The sequence below is a fragment of the Schistocerca americana genome, chromosome 1 (assembly GCF_021461395.2).
Source record: "Schistocerca americana isolate TAMUIC-IGC-003095 chromosome 1, iqSchAmer2.1, whole genome shotgun sequence".
Lineage (NCBI taxonomy): Eukaryota > Metazoa > Arthropoda > Insecta > Orthoptera > Acrididae > Schistocerca > Schistocerca americana.
The window spans coordinates 872,421,298-872,436,835 of NC_060119.1; the positions used below are offsets into that span (position 1 = coordinate 872,421,298).

A 15,538-nucleotide genomic window follows, 5' to 3' on the forward strand; every position below is an offset into this window, starting at 1 on the left:
ACTAAGATGGACTGGGGCCCAAAGTTTTGCTTCTATTCTCACGTTGTGATCTCATCTAAAAGAGGTTAATAATTGAACTGGGTTTGCTCATTTAATAATATGTGTGGGGATATACGCATCTGTCTTTTAATGTCTAACATTTCTAATTGGTTGAGTTTGGCCCCCTTTTCCTCTGTGTGTAGGACTTGTACATCAATTGTGTATTTGAAGTTATTGTTCAGGCAATGTTCTGTGAAGGCTGAATCAGGCTTCTTCAGTCTCCAGCTTCTGTGGTGTTCTTTATGGCATGTGCTTGTCTGTGCAAGATACAATGACTGGAACTACAGTTTGGTGCTTCTTTTTTGTGATATTGCTTTCTGTTTTACCAGTCATTGCCTTGGCCCTCACTGTTGAAATATCAACACATTCATTCAGTCTGAGATGGTTTTTTTTTTTTTAAATTATTAAGTATGTCAAAATTTGTCTTCTGGTGGTGTTAGTTGTCAGTGACATGTATACAAGCAAGTCTTCTATGAGTGAATATTTACATGCATACCATACAATTATCAGCAAGATGGCCAGTCCAGCACATCAGTCAGCTCAACCATTTGCAAAATGAATTTGTTTATATTGATGGTGACCAACTAGTCTGTATGATATAACCAGCAAGACTGTTAATTCGATGAAAAATGGTGTCATTTGAAAGCAGCCCTGTAGAAAGATGCTTTGCAGATTTCTCATCGAGCATACATTACGTTATGTCTTCCATACACGTTTTTGTTAAATTCTTAGTAATAGTGTGCATTTTGCCCACATGTGCAATGTGATTGCTGGCCAAATATGAAGCCTCTGTGGGTTTTTCATTCGGTTTGGTCACATACTTCATAGTTTTTAGACTTTTTAATAACTGTCCTTTCTCACGTCTTTGCAATTGCAGGATCTAGTTTCTAAATGTTGGTACATCTTAGGTACCTTGGAACTATTGAGAAGTGTAGAGAGGTGAGCTGCTGGAATCAGCAAACCTGAGACTGATGCAAGATTTGTTAGTCTTTCTTTTTTCAACTTTAGTGAGTCATTAGATATCTTACAACTTGAAACCATGGAGCTTGAAGTCATTACATCACCTTCTTGAATCTCATTGTTTTTATTGGAAATCTTTGAGGTTAGCCACATCTTATGGGTGAACAACCCTTGAACTTTTGATGCAAGATTTTGTTGAAACACCTTTAAGCCAATGCTTCATTCGAAGCCAATGCTTCATTCTATCTTTTAACACAGCAGTTAAATTTTACAGTATGATGAACACAAAATAATATTCACACAAAATTTTGAAACTGTAGTCAGTAGCAAATATGATTTAAATGTACTGCAGTCTGAGAGCTGTGCAGGGACTAACCATGCCAAATTGGACTGTGCATCGCTTTTGCAAACTCAAGCAGAAACTTTACTCTGTAGTTTTTGATTGTAGCATTATTTTAGATTTGTTGTGCTGCTTGTCACCTCATTTTTGGCTGTGTAGTTTTTGATTATAGCATTGTTGTTATCATTTGGGCAGAACTGTTCTGAGGCCTTGCGGAGCCCATGGTGTACACTTTGAGTATTGTTTAATTAAGGGAACTACTTCCTAACTGCAAAAAGCACCCCAATATTATAACACTACCTCCTCTGTACTTCACTGTTGGCACTACACATGAGGGTAGGTAACATTCTTGAGGTATTTGCCAAATTCAAACGCTTCCATAAGACTGCAACAGGATACAGGGTGGTCCAGTACTCCAAATTACTCATTTTTAGCCATCCACAGTCCAGCTCCATTACACCACCTTAATTGTCTCTCAGCATTGACTATAGAAATGTGTAGGTTATGAGGAGCTGTATCTCATTCTTCTTTATCTCCCTGTGCACAGTTATTGTGCTAGCTGGACTTTTCATAACACTTTGGAACTAATGAGTGATTCCTTCCACTGCTTTCGTGTGCTTTTTTTACAATCACCCTCCGCAATGTTTGCAGCCCATATCCATCAGTACGTTATGTCTACCTGCTCTCAGTTTAGCTGTGGTTGTTTGATGGCATTTCCACTTCAGAATCACATTACCAACAATCAATTTGGGCAACTTTAGAAAGGTTGAAATGTCCCTGATGGATTTGTTACTCAAGTGACGTCCGATGACTAGTCCATGTTCAAAGCTGTACAAAGCTACTGAGCTATCCTATATGACTAATTCTGCTGTTACTGCTTCTCTACTGACAACACAATACTTCCTGCCTCCTTTTATACTGGCAGGTCCACCTCCAGTGACATCAAGTGGTCAATTCCCTGTTACATGGGGTTGTCCAGATACTTACAATACACAGAGTACAGATTTTTAAATAAAAAAGCGCAAAATGGCAACAACTCACCTGTAGCTGATTGATGCACTGTGCACAGATACATGCCAAAGGACATAGACTTTACAAGCTATCAGGTTTTATAATTAAAAGTGCTTGATATCTCGTGTAACTGCGTTACGGTACAGTTGGTTGACTGAGGAGTTATTTCGCAAATGTTTATACTGAATGAGATGGAACCCTAGTGACATCCACTGGCAAATGATACCACAACCTGTTGACAGTACTTATCCACTCTTTTGAATGCCTACAGCCGTGTTTGAGACCCTTGCATTCAACATGACAATGACAATCCATCAGTCCCCAGTTACATCAGAATGGTTTTTTGAGACGCAATAGCCATGACGGTTCTTGGCCATGTTTTAAGGATACTGATCCAAATCCTACTGAAAACATATGATGTGATTTCAAGAGGGATGTGCATATCTGGGATCTTAATACAATGAATCTCAAAAAGCTGTAGATGGTTATCGAGCAGTGATGCTTCAGTCTCCCTTTCCAATGCTTTTGGTGTTTTGTGGATACCTTGTCAGTTCTTGTCTTTATCTGAGGGAATAGTGCTATAATGTACCCTGAAGAGTTTTAAATCAAGTTGCTCTTTAGTGTATCAGCACTTCATCATAAATATTCTGAGCACGTTGAAAAGGCTACTACAGCATTTGTGATTTTTTGCTGCAATGCACTTGGTTTCTCAGTTCCTGTTACTTTTACTAAGTTGTTATTGTGCACCAGAGCAGAGAATTGAAATAACAGCAGCTATAATTGCCTATTAATATAGTAGGTTACATCTTTCAGAACAAAGCATGCAGAGTAAATGTTGAATATGTTCATTCCATTTAATCAGACTGGCCAATAAAGATAACTAGAAATTTTATATGTGGAGTGCTATAATGTACCCTGAAGAGTTTTAAATCAAGTTGCTCTTTAGTGTATCAGCACTTCATCATAAATATTCTGAGCACGTTGAAAAGGCTACTACAGCATTTGTGATTTTTTGCTGCAATGCACTTGGTTTCTCAGTTCCTGTTACTTTTACTAAGTTGTTATTGTGCACCAGAGCAGAGAATTGAAATAACAGCAGCTATAATTGCCTATTAATATAGTAGGTTACATCTTTCAGAACAAAGCATGCAGAGTAAATGTTGAATATGTTCATTCCATTTAATCAGACTGGCCAATAAAGATAACTAGAAATTTTATATGTGGAGTCTCATTAATTTCCTCTTAATTAACCTCATTCCAGGACATTACAGCAGGGTTTCCCAAACTGAGGACACTATAACAGGGTTTCCCAAACTGTGTTCTGTGGAACTTTGAAGTTTTGTGAGAAGTGAATAAGTGCTCCACAAAAAACTATTAATAAAATAGCATTTTTTTAGACATTTAGTTGTTACTAATTATGTTTTAAAAATTATGTTATGAAATGAGTTAAAATCAAAGTAATCACTAAATAAAACAAGTTTTTCTGACTTTTAAAGAAAATGATACCCTTCAAAATAGACAATTGGTGTTCTCTCAAAGTACCATGATTCTCAAAGTGTTCTGCTTGAGGAAGACTTTGGGAACCCTTGCATTATAGGCTATATCTTCACTCTGTGGAAAAACTTATTTTCCTATATTTAACTTACAATTGTCAGTCACCAACTGCATTACCAATGTTGTAGCTGTGCCCTGTATTACAAAGTTCAGACTCTCAATAGTATAAATGTGATGAATGAATGAAAAGGATGTGCATTTGATTAGCTGTTGTTTCACTACATAAGCAAGCTATCATTATGTGCAAATATGTTCTGTCCCATCATCTAACAAATTAAAAACAGCCCCATCTATGACATAAGTAATGGTGATGTTATTTTCAATCTACAGCGAGAAGCTTCTGCCAATTATCTTATGAGAGGAAGGACAGGAACTTTTGCTAGTTCTTGCAGCACATTAGGGCAGTTACTGGAGACTGTGTACATAATTATTGAATAACCTTTTAAAATTTTGAAAATAAATAATTTTTTGTGCCTTGGCAATAAAATATTTAGAAGATAAAAATCTGATTTTTTGTAATAATTCAGCCCAAGAAGATATCAACATGACCTTCAGCCCAACTTCAGTGAACATGAGGTTCTTTTTTGCGCGGTAAAATTAACTACAATAATAACAGTTTAGTGAAATTGCATGCTTACCTATAATAATCCTCTGTTCCATTTAGTTCAGTAAGAGGCTCATTAGCTACTGACCAAATGATAGCACTAGGTCTATTTTTATCTCTGTTGATTAGCTCAGTCAGTGAGCGTTTGTGATTTTCAAGTAGATCTTCCGAATAGTTTCTAAAACAAGACCACATTGAGTACATACTTTGAAATTCTTTACATGTTATGTAATAATTCGTTTTGAATTGATTGATGCATCTGTGTGATTTATTGTCATTTTACTGTTCATAAATGTTTGACACTTACGCAATGTTCACTGCTGAACACTCATCAATTATGATGAAGCCTTCCTTATCAGCAAAGTCCATTATTTCTTCTGCATAAGGATAATGTGATGTCCTATAAGAATTTGCTCCCACCCACTTTAACAAGTTATGATCACGAGTCACCAAAGGAAGATCAAGACCTTTCCCACGAATCTGAAAATACAAGAGGGACGATGATGTTTTATCTGATTTTTATTTTGAATTGAGGGAGATCTCAGTCTTTTTCACAGGAAGACAGTAAATCAGTTACTGTGAGGCAGAATCAAAGTAAATTGATAACTGTACCATATTTATATTTGTGTGTGTGTGTGTGTGTGTGCGCGCTTGTGTGTAGCATCATTTTAGTAAACAAAAAAGAAAAGAGAAGATACATCCCATAATCCTTGAAGATGAAAATACTTACATCAGAATCTTCGTGTCTGCCAAAACCTCTTATGTAAATGGGTTTGCCATTGATAAGAAATGATGAGCTATCCCAGGTGAGACGCCGTATTCCAACAGGAAGCCTGTAAATATCATCTGATGCCCCATCTGGAGATATCACATGAACCTGTTAAAATGTGCAGAATGAGTTAGTTGTACAGGAATGTCAACAGGGTATAATTAATTATTATTTTAAATGAATGTTTACTGTTCAGTCCAAGAGAAAGTGATTGTGTTTAAATAAATGGAAGTAGAGAGAACAAAGTTAGATACATACTGTGTGCTGGATTAGACATAAAGTTCTCGTTTTCACTGAATAAAAACGCCAATGACCTTTTCTCATCTTTGCAAACTAATTAAGTCTTTGTGGTATGATTAGAAATATGGAGAAGCAAAACCTTAACAGACAGATAAGCAAGATTCAGAGGACTATTTAGTTTATCTTTCCAGAAAAAAATTTGGTTGTTTGAGGAAATATGTTGAAATATCAACAACAATATGAGAAGGATAGATTGTTACTCACCACTGAGTTGCATATAGGCATTATGAAAAGACTGTTGCACATTGACCTTTCAGCCAAGCCTTCTTCAGGATGGAAAACACACATACACACATTCACACGAGCAAGCATACCTCATGCGCACATGAAAGCTATCTCCAGTCACTCCAGCCAGACTGTAATGGTGTTGCATCAAATGATAGTAGAATTCTGGAATGGGGCAGGGAAGAGGGAGGGATAGCAGGGTATTACTGCCCAATGTGTGAGTATGCAACATACATTGCCACTAGTGTTCAGTGATCATTAAATAGTGAACTACTACTCACACAATGCACCTCAGTGTACTGTATGATCACCAGCTTCATTTTATACACATATATCACTACTATTTTCCACAGCCATTGCTGTACCACCTGTGCAGGTCAATCATGCTCCTGTATCTTCTGCATTGCGGCTACTTGCTCACTCCATGGGGGCCTCAGGCAACACAGCACACAATGCTCTCTCACCTCACAAATGCACACCACTGTTGCAACCAATGACCTTGATCATCGTTGCTGCATCAGTTGATCACAACACTCTCATGAGTTGCACATAGTGTCTTATGTGTGGACATCACCACCACCCTGCAATGGTGACCTCAGGAAATGCACCTCTGCAGCATCAGCCCTCATATGCAGTGCTTAATGAAGACTTCACCAACCACAGCTCTTTGTCATTACCAAGGGTTCTTGGTCCCCTGATTTGGTATCCATAGCACCATGGATGATGATCTATATTTCATTTGCCTCATCAGTCATTTGCACAACCACACTGATCTCATCATGATTTGGCCCTCTGCCCACCTGATCATTGTAAGTACTCTGTTAAGGTTTCTATCATTGAATGCCTGTTGTGCCCACTGCATGAAGTCATTCATCACATTTTTTATGAAGAAAGCATTGATTTTCAGACTCTGTCTCCACTCTGTCACCATCTGTGAGCTCTGGTAGATGCCAAGTTTATGCCTGATATTGCACTATGGACTCTGTGGCTGATTAAACCACCATATGAATTGCAACTACAACTGCTATCACATGCTTCCAACTGCTTCAAGACCAAGCTTAATCTCAAAGATCAAGCCTTTTAGACTTCTTTTTACCTATCCTGGCATCCGCTCTGATGATTAAGTTGGTAACTGTGACACCCTTCTCCCCCCCCCCCCCCCCTCTTTATTGCCCCCCCTCCAGCTTGGCCAGCCTGCAGGGGATGTCCAAGAGCCCATATAGGATGACAGGAACACATGCAGCCATCTGGTGGCAGCCTTCATGCATTACCTGTGCTGGATCCACGATCCCCTCTGGCCACTGCCGAAGGCACACCCGAACACTCTGTTGACTCCACACGGAACTCAACAGATTGTGTGCACATGGTACAGACCACTGCACACCCTTCATACCCTCTCTGTTGGTTCTACACTATGTTTGGAGATGCAGCATGGAACTGCCGCACTCCCTGTGCATATCCAAAATCTGCCTGCGGGCCGGTTTAGGTATCCTGGTTCATGATAACCACACACCATACCTTATTATGCAACAGTCAGCAAACGCGATCTCCACCACCAGGTGGATACCTCTACAATTTGGATCACACAATAAATTTAAGATTCCTGATCGATATAGGTGCAGTGTCTGGTATCATCCCTATTGCTTCGGCACCTACTTGCACATCCCAAGCTATGCTCACATTATGTGCAGCTAACAAGTCTAACATCAATATACTCAGCACAGCATAAATCCAAGTGCAGCTCACTTCTGGTCTGGACTTTATCTGGACAGTCCACATCACTAATGTCAAAGAATCTGTGCTTGGTATTGACTTTCTTAAACATTTTGGTTTACACCAAACATTCAATCCGCCTCTTTATTCCACTATGCATATGGTTCTCTCACTTCATGCTCATTCAGCTCTGTGACCCCTCTATTACATACATATGACCCCTCTCCCTCATTCTCTCTCTCATGTTCTACACTGATGGCTCGCCTCATTGCGTCATTGCTTGAGCTTATGCTCGAGCACTCGCAACACCAAACTTCATCAACTGATCGATGCAGCAACTAAGCAACTGTCACAGGATCATCATTTGCTATGCCAACTCACTGATGTGCAGCCATTGTACACAGTCGAAATGCTTGCAGCCACATCCTTGTCCCCTTCAGTGTCACTCCCTCTAAGGACACTAAGGTCAGTGACATTTCGCTCCTCAGTGTTTCTCTTCAGCGCTCTCTCTTTTGCACCTCAGCCGTACCCCACCTTCCTTGAGTATGCACGATATGGGTGTGGCAGTGATTACGAACAGTACTTGTCACAAGACCAGTACTATGACAGTGCCAGCCATACACCATGTGGCTCACCCACCGCCTCATCCCTAAGAAACTGCATCACACAAAAGCAGCTGTCAAGGAGCTACTAGACGCAGGCATTGTCAACCCCTAAGACAGTGACTGGTCTTCCCACCAAGGACTTCATCCGCGAAAAAACTGCTAGATGTAGGCATTATCAAACCCTAAGACAGCGACTGGTCTTCCCCCCATGGACTTCATCCTTGTAAAAGATGGTTCATTTCATTTCTGTGGGAGATACAGAGCTCTGAATGCTCACATCATTATGGACAACTGCCTGTCCCCACATATACAGGGCTTCACTCAACCACTCAATGGTGCACAACTGTTCACTGTACTTTATTGTTGCAGAGCTTTCCATCAAATTCCCATGTTCAAAGAAGACATACCTAAGACTGCACTCATCACCCCTTTTGGACTTTTTGAATATTGTTTGATGCCTTATGGCTTCAAGAATGTGGCCCAAACATGGCAATGATTTATTGATTCTTTATCATACAGCCTTCCATTTTCATATGCCTACCTTGATGACATCCTGATCTTCCACTCTCTGTCAAAGAATGTGAACAACATCTGGCCCATGTCTAGTCCACACTCCATGACAGTGGTACCAAAGTCAGTCATGAAAAGTCACCACTAACTTGTGACAGTATTACTTTCCTACACTATACTGTTTTTTTCTTTCCTTTTTTTTTTCTTTTCTGAATGCTTCTGACTGGCATCCGACTGTGTCAAGTTTATTCATAATCTCCCACTGCCTTCTGGCTACTGTAAACTATGGAGATTTCTCAGTATTATAAACTTCTATCACTGACATTTGCCTCACACTAACACCATTCAGGCCCCACTTACCAATGCTCTGGCTGGCAAAAATACCTCTGGCCTGAGGAGAGCACTGTGGACAGATGAAAGACATTGATTCTTTTGATGCTCTTAAGAAGGCTGTAGCCCATGCTGTTATGCTGCCACATACCATACCCAACATACGCATCTCAGTCACTGTCAACCTGAGTGGTGTGTTGATAGGTGTAGTCCTGCAGCAACACATCACCAATACCACTGAGCCCCTGAGATTTTTCTCCAAAAAACTATCAACTTTGAAGAGCAAGTGGTCAACTTTCGACCATGAGCTCCTGCTGATCTATGGGGCAGGCAGGCACTTCCATGACAGTATTGTAGGGCATGAGTTTACCATCTTTACTGACCAGTAGCCATTTGCAGATGCCACCCAGAAACCAGGCAAACACATTACCCGTAGACAGCTCAGGCAAATGGACTTAATTAGTCAAAACTCCATATATATCCACTACATATGCAGAGCTGATAACATCATCACTGATTATTTGTCATGAGTGAACATCATCACCTATCCCTTTGACATGAATGAACTGACTCTCTTACAAAAAGATGACATTGAACTTGCAAACATGCAAAAGGATCCCAGATGTGCATTGACTTTTGAATAGTGTATACTGCCAGTCTCCTCCCTGCCAATCATTTGTGATACTTCAACGGGTTCTCTGTGCCCAGTCATATCTCCTTCACTCTGACAAGCAGCGTTCACATCCCTTTATAACCTAGCTCACCCAAACATCGAAGCCACTACATTACTTGTTACTGAAGCCTTCATCTGGCCTGGAGTCAGAGTCTGTGATTGCCACTGTTGGACATGTGTAAAAATCCCTTGTCAGAAAAGCAAAGTTGGACAACATGCACAACCATCTTTTGGTCAGTTTAATGTCCCGAAGGGTCACCTATGACATGTAAACATTGACATCCTTGGTCCTCTCCCTTCTTATAAAGGTTTCTGAGATATATTCTTGATCGTCAGTTGAGTCACAAGGTGGGTGGAGGCAGTCCCACTATCTGATATTACGGTTAACTCAGTTGCTCATACTTTCATCAACTGCTGGATCTCCCACTTTGGTTGCCCTTTCTCCATCACCACTGGCCAGGGCTGCCTATTTGAGTCTTGCTTTTTTGCCAAGCTATTTGAGATGTGCTGTGTTGACAAGTTGCACACCACTGCTTATCACTCTCAAAACAATGGATTTGTCAAACACTGGCACTACACTCTCAAGGCAGCTCTCATGTGCCATTGTGGATCCTTCTTGGCACCTGTTCTGCACACAAAGAGGACCTACAAGAATCATTCACTGATATTCTATATAGTGAACTGCTCATTCTTCTAGCTGAGTTTGTAGAGAGATCTGACCTCCCAACTCAAGGTAGCTCCCTGCTCTAGTTCAATGAGTATGCTCTCATATTTCTCACATTTTTACTCTCCGATTGAAGCCACACACCCTGCAATGAACTTTCATTCATAAAGAACTCTCTAACTGTGAATATGCCATGCTTTCTGATGACTCAGTTTGGGCATCTCTCGAGCTGTCGTACTTGGGCTTTTACAAATTCCTTAGCTAATGACAGTACACAATTATCAAACTGTTTAGCAGCAGACACCAAACTGTCTCAGTGAACAGGGTAAAAATGGCCTGGCTATAGCTGATAACCCCTGCCTAATTGAACCCTACGGCGCTCCTGCCACTATCGATAATGTTTCTCTCTCTGAGAGTGTAAACAGTGCCTCTTTACAGGATACAGTGCACGAAGTGTGAAATGGCATCATGTAAACAATGCCTCTTTACAGGATACAGTACATGAAGTGTGCAATGACATCATGCAAAAAATGTCTCTTTACAGGATACAGTGTGCAAAGTGTGCAGTGGTGCAATGACATCATGCCCCCGTATGACACTTCTCTTTCTGTCTGATATCCCATCTACAGTGTTTACATCTGATATTGTGGGCCTTAACTTAGATGAACTGTCCATTGAGATACAAGACAGCAAAATCGTAGACTTCCTTGTCTCTCCGACAGGGCAGCCTGACACATTCACAACCCACATTCAATTACTAGACATCTTCCAGCTGTTGGCAGATGAGGACCACGTCATGGCCCAAATCTCAAGTGCTGGTGTATTATTCATTATTGTCCCTGTGTGCCTGCCATCCATGGCAATGCCTTGGTCAACAAACCTCCTCACTCTCACAGAGGACTTCACCTTTGCCCTCCTACATCGCTACAGGTCTTTGGTGAGTCCAGCTCTCCTGTCCATCTTCTCCCCCATGTTCCACACTAGTAGGGGAGGGTTGTTTCTGTGGTGACTACTGACCACTCAAACAGCACCTTTGTGCTATCACTGAAAAAATTCTTTGGTTGAATTTCACTTTCATTTTTGCATACTGGCTAATTCACATGCTGTGTTTTTGTGTATTCAGTTTTTGAGAGTAAAATTGTGTTCAATAAATTAATATGTGTTGGTGCTACTGTTCCCTCATCTGCTGCAAGTGGACAGAAGTTGCCACAATGTCATAGGCACAATTTTTTTTTCCTTATGTTAAATGTAAGTAAGAGTAAGACCTCAGAATTTGCTTGATTGCTGTGATTAAATAGAGTATGATCAGTAAATGTTTTGGTTTGTATCCTATCCTTTCTTTTGACTTTATCTCTCATCTTTCATCTCTTAGTTTTTGGCAATTCATTATTAATTCTCTTGAATTTGAACCTCAGATTTTAGTTCATTGTTACTTCTGAGTGGTGAACAGTTGTGTGGTACAGATTCTTCTAAAAATACCATCAGATAAATGGGTACCAAAGATGCAACAAATTAAAAGGAATACTTACCACAAGAGTGTAGAGATATCCTGGTACAGGGTTCATAAGATATGGCCACCAAGCATTGGCATTTGTGACAGTCAACTCTCCAGAGAAACCTGTACTGTTGGCTACAACCTGGCCTTCTGCATCCAGAAGGGACGTAGTACAGGAAACAAGATCAGCAGACTGACCATCTACTGTCACATTATATTGCACAGAGCCTGCAAATGATAAACCATACAGAAAACAACACTGTAAATGGCTCTTAGCAGTAATTTTTTAATGGTGCAGTACAGAAAGGGAAAAGATGGCAGATAATCGAGTAATGCAGATGAGGAATAATTATAATAAAATTTAGCTTTTATTCTAGATAAATAAAAGTTATCTATGTATGCCTATGTAAGTAAGAGTTTACAAACTTGTTTGCTTTGCACCTATAGGTAAGTCTGTGAAAGGATGTAAATGATTTCAAATGGTAAATTTACAGCCATTCACTATTTCAATACTTTGGAAACTTCTTAAGTGATGAAACTTCCTGGCAGATTAAAACTGTGTGCCAGACTGGGATTGGAACCCACAAACTTTGCCTTTTGTAGGTAAGCGCTCTATCAATTGAGCTACCCAAGTACGGCTCACAACCCATCCTCACAGCCTTACTTCCACCAGCATCTCATCTCCTATCTTCCAAACTGCTTGGCTGTAGGATTTTATGTCTCTTATAAAATATTTCATAGGAATGCTACACTACATAATACTATACTCATATATAGTGAAAAATGTCACCATTTGCCTGTCTTATGAATACTCTAGATGGTACAGTTACACATACACAATTGTAGAGAATTTGGTATCATAATCATTAATCTTTGTAAATATGAAAGTCTAATTTTTATTGAACTATAATGTCATGACAGGGAGTTGATCAAATATCATAGTAATGGTAATTCCAAAGTATGAATTAGCAAGCCTGCTGCTGAATGACATGAATGTATTTTAACATGGAGCAATTAGCAGTACATCCTGATAATGCTGAGCAGCCCCCTGATAATGCCAAGCACATAAGACAATGCTACAGTTTCATTTCTGAAGAGATAAATCTCCAGGGGCCTGCAGGAGTACTATTGAATAAAGACTAATAATTTTCACTTTTTATGTAGTTTCTCTTAGAAAGGTAGAAATCTAGCCCAAGTATTCCATGTAATCATATTTAGCTGTGCATTGTTTATGTGGCTTCATAGCTGAATTTAGAATCAGTGTATGATGCTTGAAAGCCAATGGCCTTGCCACAGTGGTAACGCCAGTTCCCTTCTCGTCACTGAAGTTAAGTGCTGTTGAGCTTGGCTAGAACTTGGATGGGTGACTGTCCAGTCTGCCAAGTGCTGTTGACAATTAGAGTGCAATCGACCCTTGTGGGGAAAATTGAGGAGCTTCTTGACTGACAAATGGCAACTCCAGTCTTGTACACTGACAAAGGCTGAGAGATTGGTATGCAGACAACATGCCCCTCCATATCCACATCCAGTGATGCCTATAGGCTGAGGATGACACGGTGGACAGTCAGCACCACTGGGCCTGCCAAGGTCTGATCAGATGGAATTTAGTAGTTTTCTTATAATGCTTGAAAAATATTTTGAGAGGGGTCTCTAGGATCTTTATGATACACCATCAAATCCAGCAATGCTTCACAGTTGCTAAATATGTATGGTAGTCTGATGTTCATCTTAATCTCTGTCTTCTGTGTCTCTCTGTTCATGACCTCTTCCTCCTCTTTATGTTCATTTCCTTCGCCCTCTCTGTCTTTTTCCTCTTCCCCCCTCTCTCTGATGTTGAGTCTTGTTTATTGGTGTTGTCAAGGGAACCTTGATTGGGAACTGAAAAATGAATGGGTAAATCAGTTGGGATCATTGGCATATGGAATATGAGAGAGACTTCTCCAGGTGCTGGATCTGTGAGGATAGTAGCACCAGTGAAAATATTTCATGTGGTTTCAATCTGCAAACAAGTCGGATCATGGCCATATTTAAGCGGGTGCAACACGTGCAGTTCCACAGGGCAGCAAATTTTGGGGATGGCAAAATGCTGCCATTGAAAAACTTCTTTTAATTATAATTAATGTGTTCAATAATTTACTGGCAAAGTGTTGACAAATATTTATACCCATCATTAAACTCACATTTTACAACTTGTCTACCTGTATAACATCTTCCATGTACCAGTGCATTAAGGCTCTGTCAAACATGATGCATGCCACCTGCATGGGCACCCAGTGCTGTCTCTGTGTTGGACACTATGGTGCCGCCCCAGTCAAACAGAAGGCAGACGCGCATGCTAGGCCACCCTTGCCTGCAATGTGCATCTGTGATTTTATACAGAGTCCATGGCATGCTAGTTTGCACTAGATGGTGGCAGAAACAGGAAGACTGATTGAATTGATATATGCAAATGTACTTTTGCACAATATATGACACTGTGATTATAAAAGCTTGATGAAAAAGGTGGCAATGAGGAAGAAAACTGATGCAAGTGTATATAAAACACATGTCTTCTTTGTTTATAAATAAATGTGCAGGTGCATGACATAGTACCAGATGAATATTGTAGTATGCAATAGAGTTCAGCTGAAACAATAATGTGCTCCCAAAAACTACTGGTGGCACTCTAGTACAGTGTAAGCTACAAATATGCTGCTTTGACAACAGCTTCTTCAACGTGGATCATAAGTTTATAGGTTTTAAAATGACTTATCACCTCAGAGTGAGTGTACCAAAAGCATTTTCTACCAAACAACAGCCCCTACACATTTGTTTATTGAAAATTGCTTTCGAAGGATCTTCCAAAGCTGATGAAGGGGTATCAGACAAGTCTGTAACTTAAACCCTTCATCACGAGGCAAAATACATTTTCCTCATATAAATTCATGGAAAAATGCAGTTTTCAAAACTTGTGCTGTCACAGTGTCTACCATAGATGCCCACTTGATAACCATGGAGTTGTAATTGTGATCAATAACTGCAAACAGGAGAATTGAAAACAAGCTTTTGTAACAAAAATAATATGAGCCACTGTTTTTAGCACACTTCATTCTAACATGTTCCCATTTATATTGCCAGATCAGTTAGAAAATTGCCACTGTTCCATTAACTTCATCTTACTTTTCTTCCAGATTTCCTCCATTGGTTGAGGAAAATACAGTGGCCATTAAACACTGTACAGTTTTGAATGCACATATTTGACTAAGCTGGAGAAAGTTCTCCTCCCCATGCAGAATTAAAAAGTGATGGTGTGGTGTGAATCACCAGTGGCCAAATATCTGCAACAAAATGTACTATTTGTTAGTAATAAATGCATCACATGAAATAAAATAACTTGATTGTGACTTGACTGACAGGTGAGGCTGTTTGACCCAATTGGGAGAATCTACAAGACTGCTACAGCAAATACCTAAAATTCATAAAGAGAGGAACAGGTTCAGCCAAAAAGTATCAGAATGGGCCATGGGCAGATAATTTGGAGTTTCTTCCTGACACACTGTCACTATGTCATACATCATGTATGTCATACACCGTCAAATGCTGAAGTATCAGAGGGACCATTTCCAGACAATGGAGATCAAGAGGAAGAAGCATAATTCACTGTATAATGTCAGTTAATCCAGTGAAAAAGCCAAAATAAAAAGAAATAAATGAAGATGTAGCTGTAGTTACAAATTATCAACTCACCAGAGACAGTAGTAGGAGAG

General features: G+C 39.9%; 1 protein-coding gene across 2 annotated transcripts in view; it reads right to left on the minus strand.

Annotated features, from left to right (window-relative positions):
* LOC124614017 (beta-glucuronidase-like) overlaps window positions 1-15,538 on the minus strand; it is a 120,129-nt gene that overhangs the window by 32,529 nt on the left and 72,062 nt on the right. For both annotated transcript variants that reach the window (XM_047142841.1, XM_047142833.1), the window contains exons 6-9: window positions 11,827-12,020; window positions 5,239-5,385; window positions 4,816-4,988; window positions 4,543-4,686 (exon numbers count right to left, since the gene is read on the minus strand). In XM_047142841.1, the coding sequence (XP_046998797.1) occupies window positions 4,543-4,686; window positions 4,816-4,988; window positions 5,239-5,385; window positions 11,827-12,020 (658 nt within the window). The remainder of the gene's footprint in view (window positions 1-4,542; window positions 4,687-4,815; window positions 4,989-5,238; window positions 5,386-11,826; window positions 12,021-15,538) is intronic.